Source organism: Chaetodon auriga, chromosome 16, assembly GCF_051107435.1.
Source record: "Chaetodon auriga isolate fChaAug3 chromosome 16, fChaAug3.hap1, whole genome shotgun sequence".
Lineage (NCBI taxonomy): Eukaryota > Metazoa > Chordata > Actinopteri > Chaetodontiformes > Chaetodontidae > Chaetodon > Chaetodon auriga.
In genome coordinates, this window is record NC_135089.1 from 11,911,842 (window position 1) to 11,932,578 (window position 20,737).

Sequence of the window (20,737 nt, forward strand, 5' to 3'; positions counted from 1 at the left end):
AGAGCAAAAGGAAGAAGAAGGTTTTCATTGTCGTGAGGCCAACATCCACCTGGTCTGCTTCAGGATGGTCTGTTTGCTTTCTCTGATAACAAATCACTGCATTTTGAGATGTTCATATTTATAATACACAGCCTACATCAGGCCACATTTCACCAGCCAGCATGTTTCCTTGCACTGGACTGGTCTGCATGTGAGTACTTCACGAGGCAAGCCAGACATATGTGTCTACTGTTTTACTTGCCATCTGACAGCTGAGACACACATCTTTGTCAGTGCTGCTTATCAGAGCTTTATTGTCAAATTTTAGGTGAGACTTTAAGTTCATTTTAAGGTTCCTGGCAGCATTCTGTACCTCATACGTGAGCAAACATGGACACAAATCTTGTTTTGTTGTAAAATGCTTTATCAAAAATCAATGCATTTTTGTCATTTTACATGCTCCTTGACGAGTAATATTAAAGAGCATTTTGAGCCTCAGAAGTTCTCACTGTTTGTGCACCGGTGGCGAAAGGTTAGTCAGCTCTGCACCGCCACCTGCTGCATTTCCATAGAACAACAGCTCCACCTGTGACCTTTACCCTCGACCTTCATGTTTTTAAAACACTGTAATTGAGTTTATGCTGAACTCCTCTTCATTTGTGATATTTGTACTTAATTAATAATTGCAGAATAATTAGAATAAAACCTAGCTAGATAACATTAATTTTTAACATTAATGACCTCAGTTTCGCCATCATGCTGTGTCTTCTGCGCATGCGCCACTCGAAAGTGGAGCTGTTGAGGTCGAATTCAGTCTCGGTCAAAAGCAGACAAAATGCCTTCGGACTATGATAAAGGAGCATATCCAGAGCCTCCTCGGCAGACCCCGGTTGTGGACAAACAGACAGTACTGCCGAATCCAGCTCTGATTGTGTCTAAACTCTTCTATTACTCCGTGGACCTTCCTGTCACCACATTTAGAGGTAACTCAGGCTAACAGAGCTAACTGGGCTAACAGGCTAGCACAACAACATAGCTATCAGCAGCGATATTGGTTTATTGTTGGTACATTTAAACGTTAGACCGATGCTACTACTGCAGCTCCCATGCTAAATATACTCCACCATTATAATATTACTCCAAATCAATTACAAAGTGGTATGTCCAGAGTTAGCTAGCTAGCTCTGTCTGCATTTTAGCGAGGTTTAGTGCTAGCTAGCGTCATTGACAGGCGTATCAAATCACTGTATCCTCACGACCCTCATGGCGTTGCCTGGGTTTAACTGTGTCCTCAACTGTTTGTCCCCCTCTCATCCAGGTGTTGTTGACAGCATTCGGGCCAATAACAATCTTGTGTACTACCACCAGAAGTTCCGCCGTGTCCCTGACCTGACGGATTGTCAGATAGGAGATCATCTCTGCTACTTTGAGGCTGAGATGCAGTGGAGGAGAGACTAGTGAGTAACTGGTTACGATGATTTGACTGGCCTGTACATAGCTCTCTCCTAACCCCCATCCAACTCTTTATGTATGACTATTTACCATTTCTCTGTCCTTATTTATTGGGATGTTTACTGGAATACTAATTGTGAGCCAGGCCTCATCACCCTGCACCGGACCTCCCTGATGCTTGTGTGGCTGAATGGCAGTATATGTCTGCAGCCAGGTTAAGCAGTCTTGGAGGCTGTTACAGCAGCTCATCAGTGCCCTGTGCTTTTAGAATGAGATGTTCAACAATCACACATGGGTGTAAGACCGTTTTTAAGGGTCTCATTATGGTATGGGTGTCAGTATCTGCTGTGGAGATACTACTGAAGTGTTTCACCCTGTGTTGATGTCTTCACCCCTCAGCAAAGTGGACCAGGAGATCGTGAAGGTGGTCCAGGAGCGTCTGAGAGCCTGTCAGCAGAGAGAAGGAAATAGCTATCACCAGAACTGTGCAAAAGAAATTCAGCAGTTCGCTGAGGTGTCCAAGAACTTCCAGTCACGCTGTGAGTGAAGTGCTGTGTGGAGTGATAGAAACTTTTGAAGCATTCAGGAATCGTGTCCCACCACATCACTGACTTAATGAAACAGTGTTTGAAATGCTGTGATAGGATTTACTCAAGATCTCCTTTGTGTCAGTCTCTTCATTATCATACAAATGCAGTAAATAGTGCATCAGTTCTGAAACAATTAACAGAAATTTCTTTTGGAACTCTTTTAATAATCAGTTTATTCATTTATGCAAAAAATTAAGTTCCAGCTGCTCGAATGTAAACATTTGCTGCTTTTCTTTTTGCTCAGCTCCCACTTTATATGTTTCATTCATTCCAGATGGAGACCTGGGAGCGTATGCCTCTGCGAGGAAATGTCTGATGAAGCAGAAAGACCGGATGATGGCAGCGCAGGCCAACAGTGCTTAAGAACAGAGAACTATCTGTCCTGTGTAATAATTGTAAAATAAAATGTATGTGATAACTGAAGTCTGGTAGTGTCTTTCCATCCTCCCATCCGTGACAACACATAAAGGGATAGAAAATTCTCTATTTTCTCAAGTGACCTTGCTGCACAATAAGCTGTTATCCAAGTAACTCGAATCAACTTTGTCACACAATCATAGAGGTCAACTTAGAGTGAAATCTGAGCTCTGTATTAAATCTATCCTCAGCACTGGGAGCAGCGAGCAGCCACAATATACACACTTGTTCAGTATTTTACGTGGTGAATAAGACAGTCATTTTATTCTTTAAGACTGATTTTATATAAAATATATAAAACACTGCATCAATACTGTGGTTCTTATACACATCCACTCCTACCTGGTCATGTTAAAAAAGTAACTTGATGGAAAACTACAGTTCTCCATTTTGGTCACTTTGACATTTCATTGCACTGATATCCTGAGTGGGTTTTAGAGATCCCTCTTGTTGTTACACAACAACCCTTTTCTGTCTTGAGTTCAGCACAAGTAACAAGACGTACACATTTCATGGTGTTTCAGAGTGTTTATTCAACAATTCTCTGTATAAAACGTTTAGCTGGAGGCTGCCTGGACGGCCTGTCCCCTCTGCACAGACACCCTGGTGTGAGTCTTGGCCAGATGGTCAGTGAACTCCTGGAACAAGAACAAAACAGAAGAGTATTAATACACAAACCTCACATGTTAAAAACATGTGACAAACAAACATTAATAACATATCAGTCTGAGCTGTGTGCTGTACCTGGTAGGGAGACTTGGTGAAGACTGTCTCCTTCCACAGATCAGGGGTCAGGTAGCTGTAAGTCTTGGAGATGGCGTCAAATGTGGCCTTGGCTGATGGGGAAATCAAAAGATACCATGAGTAGATGTTTATGCTGGAGCTCTACGAGAGTAAGAACACTGCAATCTTTTTTGGAAAAAAATGTTGAGTATTGAAAAGGGGAACAGAGGAGACCACTAAAACAGTCTCTCTGCCGTGCATTACAATACTCGTTTCTTTCTCTCCTGATAACGACAACTACACCACTTCAGAGGTGAAGCTGAGCAGAGCAAGGAGAAACGGATTAAGACCAGCAACCATCAGAAGAATCTTACCAAAGTTGCCGAGGGTGGCTGTGCAGCCCCTGGCGGAGGTGTAGCAGTCATCGATACCGGCCATCATGAGCAGCTTCTTGGGCACAGGGGCGGACACGATGCCAGTACCACGGGGGGCAGGGATGAGACGCACCAGGACAGAGCCGCAGCGGCCGGTCACCTTGCAGGGCACGGTGTGGGGCTTGCCGATCTTGTTACCCCAATAACCTCTCCTGACGGGGACAATGGACAGCTTGGCCAGGATGATGGCCCCACGGATGGCTGTGGCCACCTCTTTGGAGCACTTCACCCCCAGACCCACATGGCCGTTGTAGTCACCGATGGCAACAAAGGCCTGTAAACAAAGCACAACAATGTCACATATGGACCAGCAGCAATAGCGGGTGTCAACGCTGAGAAAATCAAGTCGGTATTCCAGAGTTGGTGTCAACTTACCTTGAACCTGGTGCGCTGACCAGCCCTGGTCTGCTTCTGGACAGGCATGATCTTGAGCACCTCGTCTTTCAGACCAGAACCCAGGAAGAAGTCGATGATCTCAGACTCCTGCAGGGGAAAAAAAAAAATACAGATTTGAGCATTAAAGGATAGATCACTACAGCTGTGAGACAACCATTTAGACTATTAGATCATCTAAACTAATTTTGATGGCGACTGCCATGCGGTTTTATCAACATCAAGTCCTTAAATTTAGTGACATCAGTGCAGCAATCCATAAATGGTACTGCATGCATATTCATGCAGTTGTATTATTGGAGACTTTAACCCCAGTTTGTGCCTAACGTGTAGTAAGATTAAGTGTCTCTGCTGAAATAAATCTGACAATCTTTGACAATCTGTTTCAGTTCTACTTGTTCCTTTAGTAAGTATCCTCATACATGTTCATACTTTTTCCTCATATGGACAAAATGAATGAAAGCTTGCACAATTATCAGCTCGGTGACTTGCATGTGATGATGATGAGGCACTAATGTCCAACAATTATACAAAAAATGGTATAAAGCTTCCTTAAATTATTAAGACCATCATGGAGAGACCACTTAAGAGCCTCTTTGCATGCAACAGATCTGCCTTCACTCCGTTAGTTTTAGTACATTATTACCTAATATTTGACTGGCAGTTACCATGGTGATGCTCACGTGCTGCTTACCTTGATGGGCAGAGAGTACAGGTAGATCTCCTCCAGGGACTTGATCTTCATGTCCTTAACCAGGCGGCCCAGCTTGGTGACTGGCACCCACTACCAGAAGACACAGCATCTCCGTGAAAACAATGCTCGTGGCTTTCTCAGTTTTTAAAAAAAGTTATCATTTAAACACTCGTGAGTGTGAAACTTACTTCCTTGTCCTCGGACTTGCCGCCCCGGGCACCGCGACCCCTTCCACGGCCTCTGCCGCGTCCACGGCCCCTACCGCGGCCACCTGCGCCAAAACCTCCGCGAAAACCTCCTCTACCACCGGCGTCGTCCGCCATTTGCTGCAGGATAAATCACAGGTCAGAATTACTACGTTATTCAATAGCTAAAGCAAGAGAGAGCTTAACTTAGCAAGCATATATCTAGCCACTTCATTCATCTCACAAAAAACGAGCATCGCCGCCATATTTAACGTGGAGGACTGTCCATCATTTATAAATATCTCAGATTCTGCCTCATTGTCTTCGTAAATATGAGCAGGGTTTTGTAATAACATATTCAGGCGTAAGTTTATAGGTACAATCAATGTATTGGACAGAACGATGCGTGAGATACAAGAGGATTTTTATCGGCGCGTCCCTGTTCGCGTTCAACTTACGTGATCTGTTTAACAGGAAGAAGACCTCCGAGAAGTCTCGTCGAGTTTTATGTAGAAATGGTATCGCGATATTTTCTCTAAGCGAAAACTTGCTAACGACTGCCCCTACCGGCAGCTTTTCCCAGACCTGATCTGTTTTTTGAATGATTAGCTTAAGGTTGTTGGTATCGATTATATGTATTATCTTCTTTATTAACATGGCTATATTTTAGCTTTTTAAAAAACAAACAAAACTATGCTTTATTATAAAAGCTCCCTTATAGTAAAAAGCTTTACAATAATTTTTCTTTGTGCCTGAAATTTTATATATCTTTATAAGATAGATAGATAGATAGATAGATAGATAGATACTTTATTCATCCCCAAGGGAAATTCACAACTTGGTGTATTTGTTCTGTATGCAGCCACAGGTCTACTTTGTGCTCACTGATGATGTCATGTTTTGCAGTGTTCAATAAAGGTGCAGAAAAATCAAACTGTTATTTCTTTTTTGTTGGACAGATGCATTAGTGCCTTCATCCTCATTCATCTCTTATCAGCAAAGACTCAGCCTCCACTCTTCTCCTGAATGAAGATCAGGGTGAAAGTGTAATGTCAAATACTTTATTTACAAAATAGAATAAACTATAGCACAAAATTGTTACAAATTCACTCATTTTAATCAAAACCTACATATTCAAAAACACACACCTTCAAAGAAATGAACACATGCAGATGTTGTACACAGCAGTAGCCAACCAGCGGCAGTAACAGACTCATCCCTCAGCAGCTGCTGTTGTTGCTACTTGGAGTCCCACCGGAGCTGCCACTGCTCTCTCCCAGGTCCTCCTCTTCTACCTCATGCAGGTCATCCATCACCTCCAGGCTCTCGCATATCAGCCCTATCTGCCTCTTCATGTGGGCCATGGTGCTCTGCATCCTCCTCATCTTCCTCTGCAGGGCGGTGGCAATGGCCCTGTGGTTCCTCTGCCTGGCTTCATACTCCTGCCTCAGTTGCTTGTAGCAGTTGTGTTGAGCCTGTGTGCGGTGGGAGAGTATCGTCCCACAACCCATGTGGCAGGGCTGACGCCAGTGTTCACAGTGGCGGGAGTGGGTGTCCAGGTCCCTGCGGAGGAGCTGCGCCCGGCAGCCCTGATATGGACAGGGGATGAGCTCGTACAGACAGCTCATGCTGTGGCAGTACTGCTCAGAGAGGGAGAAGGTCTCTGCACAACCACGGATCTCATTCTTACACTGTTACGAAGCCAGATACAGAGATATACAAAGAAATCAATAAGTATAAAAGACATGGATCACATGAATATGCTTTATGAACCAATTCACAAGGACAGATGAAAACCCTGGGAAAAAATCTACTGTGGAGGCCCTCCCCTCCCCAGAGCCTCAAGGCTAGATAGTACAAGGCCTCTTTTTAGGCCAAGTTATTATATTTGTACTTTTTCACCAAAGTACTAATCTAGCCACCCAATTACTATAATGAGAGTTGTTGTCATTTCTTACCTTGATCTTCATGCGTCCGATAGATTTGCTCAGCTTGAACATGACAAAGATCAAGCTCGGGTTAACAGGCTTCCTGCAGCAGGGGCAGGTCTCCTGTCTGTAGATGATAATCAACAATTAGTCCAGTACTGTTTTATAATGTTCTTGTGTCATGCTATTGATCCATGTTATGTTTAGTACCTCTTCAGCCACTGTAAGATGCATTTCTTGCAGAAAATATGGTGGCACGCAGCTCTTACAGGACACCTGAGGACCCCCTGGCATATGGTGCAGATCAGATCGTAGTCTGGGGTGTCCACAAACAGCTCCACATCATAGCCCCCACTCTGTGTTGACACCTCTGGGTCTGCCTGGATGTGACCAATGAAAATGCTACTTTATTCTATGTTATCAGCGTGTACTATCATTATCATTTATTTCAGGAAGACAATGAAGTTGTTTCAAATGAAGAAATGGACAGACTGTGACCCGTTAGGTAGAAGTGGGTGAGTTTTATATCTCTACAGCTGTAACACATGGCTCTACAGCTGCTGGCAACAAGTCCACAGTGTTTTCAACATAAAGGCAAGACATGACAAAACAAAAGAATCGTTCTGGAAAGTCATATGACTGATCACATGATAACAAAAAGCAGGCGTAATCCTTCTGCCTAAACGCTTTTTTCAACACAAAACATGAGCTAATTACAAAATGCTTCTAAACGCATTCTTTCTATTATTAAAGTTGCATTGTTGGTCAATTCGAATATTTCATAGAAAAATACCACAATACTAATACAAGGCCTTATATTCTTAATGGAAAAAGGGAAAGCAAATTTCTGCATTTACCAAAGATATTAGGAGAGAAGGTGTTCTGATATTAAGAACAGGTGTAATAGCCAGAGAATTTACTCGTAGGATACCTGTTAATAAAACTGAGAAATAAAATGTACAATTAAAAATAGATAAATAAATAGACAGAAGCCGTTGTCTACTCACCATGGTAATCTCCTGCTCCTCACCGTGTTTCCATTCCCAGCGCTGGTTTACTCCATATCGGTCCTCTCACATGTCACAGACGGAACACACACCCGTGTTATCAATACACCTCACATGAACATTCGTGACAAAACACGAAGGAGGGACCGTGTGTGTTTGTATGCGGACAAATGAAAACAGTAAATTATAAAAACGAAGGGAGAGAATGGCGCTCATTATGGAGCGCGTCCATTCCCTGCTGTTCTAGCATGGAAGCTCAGCCTCCACCCGTCGAACAGGAACTTTTAAACATGAATAGCTCCAGCTGAGGCTATTGTTGTGATCCTCGGGCACAAAAAAAGTTCATTTTGAGATGCTAGAAATCACACGGCATGCAAAAATGTTGTCTATAAACTTGAATTCCCCCCAAACAACCATCATTCCACGTGCTTTTTAAATTAAATTCTGTCTGTTCACTCATTGACAATAGACACGGGATTTCGCAGTGTTCCGAGCAAAAACCGTCTGACCAATCACAGCTCAGTGCGCTTCGATGACGTACAATGTGTGCGACTCAGTTATCAACATGCGGGAGCGATGTGTTGACTTCAGCCAACGCGTGAATTGAGAAACAAGTCATTTATATTACCATATCTGTCAAAAATATTTCGGTTTTGGCATTTCTCGTGAGCAACATGGCAAATAGCAACTTTCAGTTCAAAACAAAGTAAGTTTTTGGCGCATGGCACGTGCAAGCTGTAAACACTGCTAGCTGGCTAACAGGAGCTAGGCTAAAATGTCATCTAAAGTTGCTCCTGTTAACGGTCATATTTCTGTTATTCTCTTACAGTTATGCTGTTTCCAGCAAGATTGAACCATTTTACAAAGGAGGGAAAGTGCAGGTGAGTAATACACTGCCATGATGGTAGGGGGCGGATTAAAGTAAGACGCGATGCAAAGCGACCAAAATATCCCTGACCAAACTGGTTTGGACATGTAAAATCGTATGACTACCCTTCAACACTCTGTCTGTGTATTTATTTATTTTTTCAGATAAGCAAAGATGAAAAGTACATCTTTTGCACTTGTGGATCTCGTGTCAATGTTTTGGAGATCAGCACAGGGAAGATCGTCCACAGTATTGAACATGTGAGTCCAGAGTAACGACTACATTATCTACAGCAGCAGAGCCCCTGACTCAAAGACCACTTTCATCATGTTGAGGGGACTCATGCCCACCAGGATAACAGAGCTGATCTCGCTGACTTTTGCCTGCCAATGTCTGTGCTTGTTCTTTTATTTTCCATGGTGCCAGAAATTGCAATTAAATTTCAAACCCAGTCATGATACTATCACCTGTTACCAATGAACCTCTTTACCTGTGGAATGTTCCAAACAGGTGTTTTTGGAGCATTCCACAACTTTCTCAGTCTTTTGTTGCTCCTGTCCCAACTTGTTTGAAACGTGTTGCTGCATGTTACAAAAATCAGTGAAGCTGATGAGGTCAAACATTAAATATATTGTCTTTGTACAGTTTCAAATTGCGTATACCTTTCACCATCCTTTCTGTCTTGTCTGTCCATAATGTCATTTCAGGATGATCAAGAGGACATCACATCTTTTGCACTCAGCTGTGATGATGAGGTAAAGCAGTCAGACTTCACAGTGTGATTTCATCTTGCCATCCTAAAAAAAAAAAAGCATTTAGTTTGTTTCTGCTCTGTTTCTCACCACAGCTGCTGGTGACAGCTAGTAGAGCTCTGCTGCTGAAACAGTGGGACTGGAGGCAAGCTCAGTGTACTCGCTCCTGGAGGGCCATTCACACTGTTCCTGTGGCCAGCATGACCTTTGACTCCACCTCTACCCTCCTGGCAACAGGTCAGCAATTACAGCCTTAATTGTGTGTTGCGTGCTCCATGTTTCTGCTGATCTCTGCTACATAGCCTTGAGAGATAGAGTTTGGCTTCTTGCTGTCCTGCAGGTGGCTGTGATGGCACTATAAAGCTTTGGGATGTGGTGAAGCAGTACTGCACTCACAACCTGAAAGGGTCATCTGGCGTCGTACAGTAAGTTCAGATATCCACGAATCACATTTGCTTTGAATCATATATATGTACACTCAGCTCAAGGAGAAGATTTGTGTCATTCCTTGTTTTTTTCAGTATCTGATCTCACTTTGAGATGAACCACTCATCGGCATAAATGTGATCCAAGTTTGAAAACTTGAAAGTTACAGATTTTAGTTTCAAGTGAAAGAAGCTGATCAGTAACTAAATCTGGTAACGCATGTCCCTTGTGTGTCTTTGCAGCCTGGTTCAGTTCCACCCGGACATCAGCAGGCTGCAGCTCTTCTCCTCCTCTCTGGACTGTGGCATTCGGCTGTGGGACCTGCGCTCCAGTCAGTGTGTGTGTGTGCTGCAGAGCCACTACAGCGCCGTCACCTCGCTCAGCTTCAGCCCCGACGGCGGCACCATGGTCAGGTATCGTACGCTCAGCCACTCCATGGATGAGCTGTTAGCTTAAAGCGTTTTGGGTTTTCTGTGTGCTCTTTGTGTGTAACTGTGTGCTGATCTTTATTTGTAGCTCTGGTCGAGACAAGATCTGTACAGTGTGGGACCTGAAGAGTCGGAAAGCCAAGAGAACTGTACCGGTCTATGAGGTAAAATGAGGAAAATGGTGGGCTTTGAGTAACATGTCGGGGGAAAAAATGCCACAGCTTGATTTCCGTGTGTTGTCTTTGTCTCCAGGCTGTGGAGGGTGTTGTGCTTCTGCCTGAGAATAAAGACTTCTCTCAGATTGGAGTGACGAGCAAGGACTTGCACTTCATCACAGCTGGCAGCAAAGGTTCGGCTCTTGAACAACTTATCTGTGTTTCTGCGTCTTCTGTCGCTCACCTCTTCCTCCTTCCTCTCTTGTAGGCGTATTGAGAGTGTGGGAGGCCAGCACGGCAAGATGTGTCTACGCACAGACCTTCACTGCTGCCTCAGAGGAAGATGAGGAGGAAGAGAAGGACGACGACCCCCGCAGCCTAATGTACCTTCTTCACCTGCCCGCCTCCTCCAGACTGGCCACAGTCACAGCAGAACACAACATACTGCTGTACCAGCTGCCTGGTCTCACCACACAGCAGCAGGTGGGCTCTGAGGATACCGTGGTGGATATTTAGATTCATATTTAGAGATATTTTGTTTCTAAATGTTTTGTTGTTCCTAATGGACGCTGTCCACCCTCTCACAGTTTGTGGGTTACAGTGACGAGGTGCTGGACGTGAAGTTTCTGGGCAAAGACGACAGCCACATCGTGGTGGCCACCAACAGCTGCCAGCTGAAGGTGTTTGAGCTGCTCACCAACAGCTGCCAGATCCTGTACGGACACACAGGTCAGTCTCCAGCAGAGGGCAGCGTGTGTGCGCGTACCTGCATGTGACAGTGTGTTTTATTTGTTCAGCAGAGGGCAGAACGTTTCCACAGTGCTGCAGTGAGCACTTGTTTCCCCACAGAGGCAAAAAGTAAAAAATGTAAACATGTGTAATCAGTGTTTTATGTCAGTTTGATGCAGTTATTTGTCATTTTCTATCATACACTATTAATGTAGGAAAATCAGGTATTCTAAAGTCTATTTTTGTATTATTTATTGTATTTATTATTTACTGTAGTTTTTCTATGACTTGGACAAACTTGGGTGACAGGAAATGAAAATATTACTACAATTACTGGTATATAACCACACTGGTAATAATGAGTAAAGGATCGGCCAACTGTTGAAAAGTCATCAGCTGTAACTAAAAAAAAAACAAATAAAGCTTCTTACAAAATAACAAACAAAACACAGAAGACGTTGAAATAAATACAGAATAATGTAAAAAATATTAATTAAACATTGATATTATTATTTACATTATACAAAATCTTTATTAACAGAGCTCCTAGAAGCAAAAAATGAAAAAGACGGCCTCCATAAACAGCTGAAGGATTAGTGAAAATGAAGGGTATCATTAGAGGAACCAGAGTCAAAGAATTCCAATCTGACACCATCAGGTTATCTCAGCTTCGTGTTGTTGAAAGGTGACCTGCAGAGCAGGTTGGATAGATGCTTATCCACTCTGACATTCACTTCTGGGTTTATCTCCCGCAGATACTGTCCTCTCATTGGACGTGTTCAAAAAGGGTTTTCTCTTTGCAAGCTGCGCGAAGGTGAGCACACATGTTTGCACCATGCACCGATGCTGCAGACAAAGAGCAGAAACTAAGGAAGATGATGATGCACTCTGAACTTTAAGGCATTCGGCACACGCGTGCATTCCAGCCTCACCACAAACCCACATATTGTCACCACGTCTGTTCTATAAATAAAGACACCAGTTAACCCCGTGCAAGGCAGCAATAACGTTTGCATGTTGTGTCTTTGCCTTCAGGACAGGTCAGTGCGTGTGTGGCAGATGGACAGTGGCAGTGGTCAGGTGCACTGCGTGGCCCAGGGCTCCAGCCACACTAATGCTGTGGGCTCCATCACCTGCTCCAGGTAACACTCCACATTCCTGCTGTCATACACCTGTGTCTTTCTTCACACGCACCAACTCACGCGTGTTCTTCGCTGTGTGTTTGTGTCCAGGATAAAAGCGTCTTTCATAGTGTCTGGCAGTCAGGACTGCACCGTGAAGGTGTGGGATCTGCCGGCAGACTTGTCTACGACAGGGGCGGACATACATCGGCTGACCCCCCGCACCACAGAGAAGGCGCATGATAAGGTACAAGCACAAAACCCCACACACACGTAGCTGAACAGAAAGAGTATACACACACACATACACACACAAAATCTGTTCTCGTTTGCAACATCTTTGTGCCAATGATTTTTTTTCGAATGCATTTATCCTTTACACCACTTGATAATGGTCCCTGTCCAGATCTGAGCCCAGCACATAGAGGCTGCATTACATATACATAACAAAGCAGAAACAGCTGCGCTTTCAGTCAACTGCAAATGAAAACCAATGTCAGAGTAAGTGGAGAGACGAGTTGTGTCAGGGTGTGTCCGCAAATGCTTTGTAAAGGAAAAACTTGTGAACTATGTTGAACTATAGCCCCTTACACACACACACACACACACACAGAAACACACACACAGAAACACACACACACACACACACACACACACACACACACACACAGACAGTCGAACCCTGAAATGTTCAGGGACATTTCCTGCATGGGTTCATGTGTGAATGGGAATGTAAACACAGTCGTTGTTGAAGTTGTGGTGGAAACAGAGTAGAAGATGTGAGAGAAATGTTTCATGAAAGTGTAATTTATAACACAGCATCATCAAATAATGCCAAGATTGCTCAAATGGTTGATGTATAATAGTGTAACAGCTTCTGAGGGTTCAACTTTACCTTTAAAATGATGGATTAAATGCAGATATTAATAAGGAATTGCAGGATAACTTTTACATAGAACACAGTGTGGAATCTCTTTCTCACTCACACACACACACACACACACTCTCAGAGGAGGGTCAGGCTCCAGTTATCTCTCATGAAACATGTTTTATGCAAGCCATTCTTCTCATCAGGAAGTGCAGAACACCTGCCGGCCGTTCGCTCACTCGTGGAGCTGATTACTAGCAAGTTTGTGGAAGGTGCACCACATTTTCCTGCCGCACATACACACTCCTCACTCAAGGTGTCTGTCAGCAGTGCCCGGTCACTGCACCTTTCTGTGTCTGCTGTCATGTTCCAGAGGAAATATCAGATTTAGACACAATGTGAGATGTCAGAGGTGACGCTGGAGGAAGTGTGAAGAGAGGAATTCCGACAGTCTGTTTCTCTTGGAAAGAAACATGATTGATACCTTCACACATGTTTTCTCCAACCCTTCCTTTTTTCCATCTGGTTTCTCGGCACCATCTCTTTTTTTAACAGAATTTTCTCCTTCCAACTTGCATTTACTCAACTCTCAACTATCCAAAAAGTTAATCCTCATGTCCTCATCTCGCCTTTGCTCCAGGACATAAACAGCGTGGCGGTGTCGCCCAATGACAAGCTGCTGGCCTCGGGCTCCCAGGACCGCACGGCTAAGCTGTGGTCGCTGGCGGGGGAGGGGGACCTGGGCCTGCTGGGGGTGTTTCGGGGCCACCGTCGCGGCGTCTGGGCCGTCTGCTTCTCTCCCGTCGACCAGGTGCTCGCCACATCCTCCGCGGACGGCACCACCAAGCTGTGGAGCCTGCAGGACTTCAGCTGCCTCAAGGTGTGCATTCAGGTGTCACAGCGTGTCATTTAGTTCACTTCCTTATCAGTGACACACTTACTGGACACCTTGTGACAGAACTTTTTATTTCACCGGGTCATTTTCTATTATGTTGGACCTGAATCCCTTCAAGATAACACTTATCTGAAATATGTCAAGAATTGTTTGTTGAAGTCATAAATATGTTCTGCTCCTGTAGCTGACTGTAATGTAGATATTTTTGTGGCTGTAAAGTAGAAATTACATGTTTTGTTTGTTTTTTTCCTTTTTTAAGACGTTCGAGGGTCACGATGCGTCCGTTTTGAAGGTCGTCTTTGTGAGCCGAGGCACTCAGCTGCTCACCAGGTAACCCCACCTCCATCAGGGTGCACTGTCCAGTGTCTGAGTGTCTTTCTTCATTTTTGACCGCGCTAGCAGCTTCACTCTGTAGACATGACGCAGAGTGAGTTCCTTTTTAAACAAACAGCCTCACATTGTGCTCCGCAGCAGGAACTGGAGCTCAGGAACCCTCATCTATGCTTTATCACCTTATCTCAGGCGTCTGATTGTCACGATCCATTTCTGGAACTCTAGCCGCCATTTGTCACACTTCTTTGCTAATAAGATTGAAGAATGTGGAAATAAAAAGGAAGCTGCATGCTCAAGTGCCCGGCAGAAGAAGATAAAGCTGTTTTCTGTTGTTCTGGTGTTTGACAGCAAACATTCAAATCAGCGTAGTAGGAAAACATTTGACGCACACACAAGAGCTGCATCCCAAATCCAAACTGCGAACACATAATACACTGATTCTGACATTCACCACCATCCACAAATAGTTTCATTTTTTCCAGCTGAGAGTAGCTCCTCCATTGATTTTGTGCATTGCATTGTGCGACAATAGTGCACATCACCTACACACTTGCACACGCATGCTGGCTGTTCTGATTGTAGGGCTGTAACTAATGCTTATTTTCAGTATATATTAATAAGTCAATTTTGAATAATTCATGTTAGAAAATAGTGAAAAATGTCGCTCATGTGTGGCGTTTAAATAAAAGTCTGAACTGTTGACACGTAGTTGTAACTCATCTCTCCCAAACGTGCTCTGTCCTCAGCGGCTCCGATGGTTTAGTTAAGCTGTGGACCATAAAGACCAACGAGTGCGTGAAGACGCTGGACGCCCACCAGGACAAAGTGTGGGGTCTCCACAGCAGCCGCAAAGATGACAAGATGGTGACCGGCTCGGCAGACTCTAACATCACCGTGTGGGTGGTAAGTGTGACACAGAGAGGATTAAGCTGCATCGATTAGCATACGAATTTCTGAATAGCTAAAAGTATCGATCGTCAGATTGAAGAGGCAAAAAAGCTCTTTCTGTTTTGCCATGAGTGTTCATTTCTTCTCTCCATTCTGGGAAATAAATCACAAAGTGAAAGTAATACAATGAAGAAAAGGTGGAAATGGACATGGCAGTTTGAGGAATGAACCATGTGGCAGCTTAAGTTTCTTCAAAGGAACTGGACTGAACATTTGTACACAAGAACGTGTAAGATTGGTTATTCAACAGCTCAGAAATATTTCAAAAACAATGCTCGTCAATCACCTGACGGTGCGCTCAGCAAAATATTCCGTCCACGTCTTATCCAGCTGTTTATTTTCAGCTGACCTTTCACTCTGACTGACCCCTCTCTCTTCCAATGGGGGAAAACGAGGAATTTCCCCTGCAGGCTTCGACAGATAATCGAAGAAAATGTTTGTTTTGTCCACTGCTAGGATGTGACAGAGGTGGAGCTAGCAGAGGAGCAGGCCAAGCAGGAGGACCAGATACTCAAGTGAGTAACACTCATCATGTTTGAGGTAAAAGTTGATCACAGAGCTCGCTGATTCAGCCCTGCAAACGATGGACAAACAAAATCCTCTCATCTCTGTCTTGAAGAGTTGAAGGATTCGGCCCCAGACCTGACTTAGGTCCACCCTCCATCTTATTGCGCCATCCTGTCTGTCTGTCTGTCTGTCTGTCTGTCACCCAGTAAATAAACAGAAACTGTGTTAGACTAGGGTGGACCACCCTGGGTCAGGCCTAGCAAAGGTCAGGGCTCTGTGTGTGTGTGTGTGTGTGTGTGTGTGTGTGTGTGTGTGTGTCTGATAAGAGTGAGGGAATGCAGGCCCTCAGACGTCTGTGTGTGTTTGTTCACTGATGTGTGCATACATGCACTCAGACAACCCAGGTAACAAATTAGTTATTATCAGCCAGCACCGCAGACAGAAAGGACTCAGTATGACAGAAATGATAAAAAGTTCCTGAAGTAAGTAAGTCAGATTTGTTGGGTGTGACGCTCTGTTATTCGTCCTGAAATCAGCATACCGCAGCTGAACCCACCGTGTGGACCTCGTCTTGTTTTTGATATTTTATTAACTAATTTGCTGTGAATTTTTAAATGCGTGCAGGTGCGTGTGCTTGTCTACCTGTATGAACGTGCGTTTGTGTGTTTCTTGTGTGTGAAGGCAGCAGGAGTTGTCCAACCTGCTCCATGAGAAGAAGTATCTGAAGGCCCTGGGTCTCGCCATCTCGCTGGACCTGCCTCACACCGTGCTCACTGTCATCAAAGGTACTTCGTGCTACAGCTGTTTCTTTTGGGGATTTAGATTGAACCGCGGACGCTCGAGACGGGAAATGATGCACAACAAAGGTCCCAAGCCGCCAGCATATGTCCTTCTTTCATGGTTTCGCCTGCAGTTAACTTGACAAGCCGTCGTCCTGTTAGTCCATCATCGCCCTTTGTGGGCGGCTGCTCGCTTTAGGAGTTGACTCACTCGAGCGTTGATGCAGACACACGGCACAGCGCTCTGTCAAAGGACGGGCCTGCGAGCGCAACAACAAAAAGCCACCTGGATTTAGCAGCGTCGTGCTCTTTTGTCCCGTCGCATGACGCTGAGCCGCAAAACAAATTCAAAACAAATATGTGCAGTGACGTTTTGGTAATCTGTCATGTCCCACAGGAGCTGGGGAAAAAAAATACAGGTGGAACAAGACAAAGAGGTTTCTGGGACATATAGATTTTTTGTAATGTTTATGTTGGTCTTAATCCTCTAACTCCATGATTGCCTTATTTCTTCTGTGTTTGTTTCTCTGTTCACCTGTTTGAACAATAGAAGTTGTCGGTCTTAAGTAACAGGTGTCAGGACATCATTCATGCTGCAGGGGGTGAATCAGCATTCATTCATTCATTCAGTACATGCATGTCAACAAACAAAAGGCAGATGCCTTCTTAGTTTTGTAACAATAAAGTGGTTTCGAACGCTTTCATGCTCGTCACGCTGACACAGACTTTTACTCTCCTGCAGGATTGAAGTGATGTTAACATGCTGACATTAAAAGATGTTTTGGTTGCCCCAGATGAGACTAAAATATGCATTTCCTTTGCTGTGAAATAACACAGCACGGCATCAAAAACCAAACAGAAGCACACTTATGTCGCATTCAGAAATTCTTCTCATGTGAATTATCTATGTTGTTTAATTGATAATGCACGTATGAGGACAATAAACACAGTCGCCGCTGCACTCTGAACATGAACGTACCTCAGCCGGCTGTCTTTGACATGTCGTCCTCTCATGTCCTTGTAGCGATCCGTGAGGTGGAGGATAACCGCGAGCTGTTGGAGAAGACGGTGCTGAAACTTCGACTGGATCAGAAAGGTAACAGGCTCATCATCCGATGATGGAACGCAGAAACGACAAGAAATAAAGTCTTCTAAGGTTAAAAAGTCAGATTTAAACTACCCATTAAAACACACGGGCGCCTACCAGTATTTTAACAATGGACCAGAGGCCTGTGGCGTCATTGTTAAAATTGTTGAGGAGTAAATAAACAAATTCTTTGAATTTCACAAGCCTGCCGCCTTTTCAAAGAGGCTCCTACTCAAACACAAGCTCAGTCCTCTCAGATCAGCAGGCCAAGGAAAGAATGCATGTAAACAGCTGTGAAAGTAAAGTCTCTCTCCTTTCTCTTCTTCACCCTCCACCTTCACCACCGCCTGCCGCCCCACTCTCCTCACAGAGTCGCTGCTGCGATTCTGTGTGGTGTGGAACACCAACGCCAGAAACTGTCATGATGCTCAGGCCGTCCTGCAGGTGCTCCTCACACACCTGCCGCCTGAGGAGCTGCTGCAGTACCAGGGCGCCCGAACGCACCTGGAGGGGCTCATCCCTTACACAGGTCAGCAGAGGGCAAGAGTGTGCGTGTCTGAGTGAGATGAATAGTCTGTGGTAGTATGAGGAGAAGACAGTGACGCGCATGCAGAATGGAAACATATAGTAATTACACTAATGATAAAGAACAATACATTGGAACCATTAAGACTGACGTGTGTAATAGGAGAGAATGTATCATCTTAGTCAGCAAAAGCAGTAACTTGAACAAGTACCAAAGAACTCCAAAGCTGGTATGTTGGCTGATGGGTGCAAACAGGTTTTAAGTCACTTTGCAGTCACTATAATGACTCTCCCATAATGGAAATGACAACAGTCAGAAAGTGCCTGCTGTCTGAACCTTTCTTTTAGCAAATTGGTGTTTGTCATGATTCGATATCCGTTGCACAACCATGTACACTGAGTAAAAATGACTCCGAGATGGTATGTTCAGGTTACATGTCAGTGTTTTTTGTCAGGACGCGGCAGCAGGGCTTTGACTGGAGCATGTGGTAAACTGGAGAGACAGGATATTTAAGTCACTAGGCACTAGGCTGTGTTTACAATGAAGAAACACATACCTCCCCTGGTATGTGTTTTCTCACTTTAAACTGTGTACATGCAAGCAGTATATTCCAGTTTACATAAGCAAAGTGGGTGTATGAATGCCGGCCTATCCTTCCTCCACCCCACCTCATCACTGATTAACTCTTCTGTCTGTCTCCCACAGAGAGACACATGCAGAGGATCGGCCGTCTGCTGCAGGCCTCCATGTTCTTGAACTACATGTGGCAGAAGATGCGAGTGGCCGGAGCACCGTCCAGGTGGGGATTCAGACCGAAAACTGCACAGGGGGTGGAGGCAGTGGGGGTGTGAGACATGAAGCATGATCCAGGAAGTTGAGATTACATTTTAAAGCTTATCAGACCCGGAAACACTGTGCAGCACATAAAGTCTGGAACTCTGGAAAGCTTTCACAGCAGTGACCTTTTTACCTTTTAATACAGAGTTTGGGTCACAAAGTGGTGAATGAAAGAATGAAAGGTTCAACCTGCAGACGGACTCAGGTCGATCTGAACGCAGCCTCAGACTCTCTCAACCTCTAATTAACATCCCGGGGTCACAGACTAGAGCTCAGTAACTTCCTCGTCTTTCTGCTCTGACCTAAAAGTCCAAAATTCTGACCTCAGAAAAAGTGGGTTTGGTGTGCGGCTAAAACAGGAACTTTAGATTTTGACACTTAAAACTGAATTCGGCACTAAAAAATAAAAGACAGACATTAAATTTATTTCATTGATATTTTCTGGTTTTGATGTGTTTTTCAATGACAGTCTGCTAACGCCTGCTGCTTTGTCCTGTCTAGCATGGAGCAGGATGAAGAAATGGATACCGCTCCTCTCGCACAGCCGTTCTTCATGATTGACAAGGAGAAAGGAATGGGGAGCAGCGATGAGGAGAAACGAGACAGAGATGACGGTGACGGTGAACAAGAGGAAGACCCAGATTGCCCAGGTGAAGAAGAAGAAGAAGAAGAAGAAGAAGAAGAGGAGGTCAGTGTCACCAAGAAAGCCTCAGCCAGGAATGGACGAGTCGAAAACGGAGAGGGCGCCAAGACAAACGGCAGCCGCCACTCTGGAAGTGAGGAGAGTTCAGAAGAGGAAGACCTGGAGGAAGATGAGAGGGATCAAACGACAGTAAAAGTGATGAAGTGTCTCCCGCTTTCCTCCTCCGCACAGTGCCAGACATTCGCCAGCTGACAGGGATCTCCGGGCTGACAGCAGATGACTCGCTCCTGGAGAAAGAAAAAGCCCCGGGAGGTCGTCTTGTCTCGGACCATTAGCTGGAGTGACACGCCGAGTGTGTGGAGGTGCAGGAGGAGACAGAGAGAGGCCGGTGTGGAATGATGATAATACAGATAATAAGCCTCTCTGTGCATTCCCAGTCTCAGCAGCTCAGGGGTAAAGACTCTCTGACTTGTGCCAATATATCGTGCATCAGTTCTTCATTCACATTTGATGCAGGGGCGGAAAGACTGAAGGGAGAAGGAGCTGCGTTAATGTTCAGACATTCATCCCCAACTACAGAAACCAGCACCCATTGTCTGCTTCTGCAGTGTTACGCAGTCCTGCTCTACAGGCTTGACCGCAACACAAAAGGCTCCTTACATAACGTGGATGTTTTACATGTCACGACCAAATATGACTATACAATAAAAGTATGTTCTTTATGATTTGAATTGAGTTGTGTAGCAGTCTTTAAGATGTGACCGTCAATCATTCACATGCTAACATGGCTTGACATCACATCACACAAATGAAACTATTCATTTGGAATAAATGGTTGCACAAAGCACAGACTTTAGAGGATGCAAGTCATACTGGCACACATGCCGGTGCTATTAATAGCATGAGGATAAAGAATGTTGTAAGACCATTGTTCTCATGTCATATAAGGTCCTGTGAAGTCTGACAAAACAACCCTGATGATTCATCAAGGTTATCTTCATGCTTGAACTGTATGTCTGTGTTACAGACTGTG

The 20,737-nt window shown here is 44.5% G+C and overlaps 4 protein-coding genes across 4 annotated transcripts; 2 read left to right on the forward strand and 2 right to left on the reverse strand.

Moving 5' to 3' along the window:
- The first annotated feature begins 753 nt into the window (after window positions 1–753).
- Window positions 754–2,444, forward strand: ndufb10 (NADH:ubiquinone oxidoreductase subunit B10). The gene is made up of 4 exons (XM_076752676.1): window positions 754–962; window positions 1,298–1,436; window positions 1,831–1,970; window positions 2,296–2,444. The coding sequence occupies exons 1-4, from the start codon at window positions 815–817 to the stop codon at window positions 2,382–2,384; spliced, it is 516 nt and encodes a 171-aa protein (XP_076608791.1). The 5' UTR covers window positions 754–814; the 3' UTR covers window positions 2,385–2,444.
- A 502-nt stretch (window positions 2,445–2,946) lies between these two features.
- On the reverse strand, window positions 2,947–5,348 carry rps2 (ribosomal protein S2). Its single transcript, XM_076753689.1, has 6 exons — window positions 4,871–5,348; window positions 4,683–4,772; window positions 3,971–4,078; window positions 3,536–3,869; window positions 3,183–3,274; window positions 2,947–3,076 (listed from the first exon to the last, which is right to left on the reverse strand). The coding sequence occupies exons 1-6, from the start codon at window positions 5,003–5,005 to the stop codon at window positions 2,996–2,998; spliced, it is 840 nt and encodes a 279-aa protein (XP_076609804.1). The 5' UTR covers window positions 5,006–5,348; the 3' UTR covers window positions 2,947–2,995.
- A 610-nt stretch (window positions 5,349–5,958) lies between these two features.
- Window positions 5,959–7,232, reverse strand: rnf151 (ring finger protein 151). Its single transcript, XM_076752225.1, has 4 exons — window positions 7,227–7,232; window positions 7,006–7,175; window positions 6,826–6,922; window positions 5,959–6,558 (listed from the first exon to the last, which is right to left on the reverse strand). Exons 1-4 carry the CDS (start codon window positions 7,230–7,232, stop codon window positions 6,088–6,090), a joined length of 744 nt encoding a protein of 247 aa, XP_076608340.1. The 3' UTR covers window positions 5,959–6,087.
- Window positions 7,233–8,343: 1,111 nt separating this feature from the next.
- Window positions 8,344–20,433, forward strand: tbl3 (transducin beta like 3). The gene is made up of 23 exons (XM_076752617.1): window positions 8,344–8,508; window positions 8,632–8,683; window positions 8,835–8,930; window positions 9,378–9,425; window positions 9,518–9,659; window positions 9,763–9,847; window positions 10,091–10,261; window positions 10,365–10,440; window positions 10,529–10,625; window positions 10,700–10,914; window positions 11,019–11,160; window positions 11,916–11,974; window positions 12,196–12,302; window positions 12,393–12,528; window positions 13,790–14,029; window positions 14,304–14,374; window positions 15,124–15,280; window positions 15,782–15,840; window positions 16,514–16,617; window positions 17,636–17,707; window positions 18,069–18,227; window positions 18,930–19,023; window positions 19,563–20,433. Exons 1-23 carry the CDS (start codon window positions 8,477–8,479, stop codon window positions 19,954–19,956), a joined length of 2,808 nt encoding a protein of 935 aa, XP_076608732.1. The 5' UTR covers window positions 8,344–8,476; the 3' UTR covers window positions 19,957–20,433.
- Window positions 20,434–20,737: the final 304 nt, after the last annotated feature.

What these genes read in the sequence shown, in the direction of transcription:
- rnf151 (XM_076752225.1), bottom strand. An exon ending in ATCTTACAGTGGCTGAAGAG is followed by an intron (nt 6,923 to 7,005) that starts GTACTAAACATA and finishes TATCATCTACAG; the next exon opens with ACAGGAGACCTGCCCCTGCT. An exon ending in TCGGACGCATGAAGATCAAG is followed by an intron (nt 6,559 to 6,825) that starts GTAAGAAATGAC and finishes GCTTCGTAACAG; the next exon opens with TGTAAGAATGAGATCCGTGG.
- ndufb10 (XM_076752676.1), top strand. Translation starts at nt 815, where the DNA reads ATGCCTTCGGACTATGATAAAGGAGCATATCCAGAGCCTCCTCGGCAG. An exon ending in TCCTGTCACCACATTTAGAG is followed by an intron (nt 963 to 1,297) that starts GTAACTCAGGCT and finishes CCTCTCATCCAG; the next exon opens with GTGTTGTTGACAGCATTCGG. An exon ending in CAAGAACTTCCAGTCACGCT is followed by an intron (nt 1,971 to 2,295) that starts GTGAGTGAAGTG and finishes CATTCATTCCAG; the next exon opens with ATGGAGACCTGGGAGCGTAT.
- rps2 (XM_076753689.1), bottom strand. Translation starts at nt 5,005, where the DNA reads ATGGCGGACGACGCCGGTGGTAGAGGAGGTTTTCGCGGAGGTTTTGGC. An exon ending in GCAAGTCCGAGGACAAGGAA is followed by an intron (nt 4,773 to 4,870) that starts GTAAGTTTCACA and finishes GTCTTCTGGTAG; the next exon opens with TGGGTGCCAGTCACCAAGCT. An exon ending in TCACCAAGTCTCCCTACCAG is followed by an intron (nt 3,077 to 3,182) that starts GTACAGCACACA and finishes TTCTTGTTCCAG; the next exon opens with GAGTTCACTGACCATCTGGC.
- tbl3 (XM_076752617.1), top strand. Translation starts at nt 8,477, where the DNA reads ATGGCAAATAGCAACTTTCAGTTCAAAACAAA. An exon ending in TCGTCCACAGTATTGAACAT is followed by an intron (nt 8,931 to 9,377) that starts GTGAGTCCAGAG and finishes ATGTCATTTCAG; the next exon opens with GATGATCAAGAGGACATCAC. An exon ending in GGCTCCATCACCTGCTCCAG is followed by an intron (nt 12,303 to 12,392) that starts GTAACACTCCAC and finishes GTTTGTGTCCAG; the next exon opens with GATAAAAGCGTCTTTCATAG.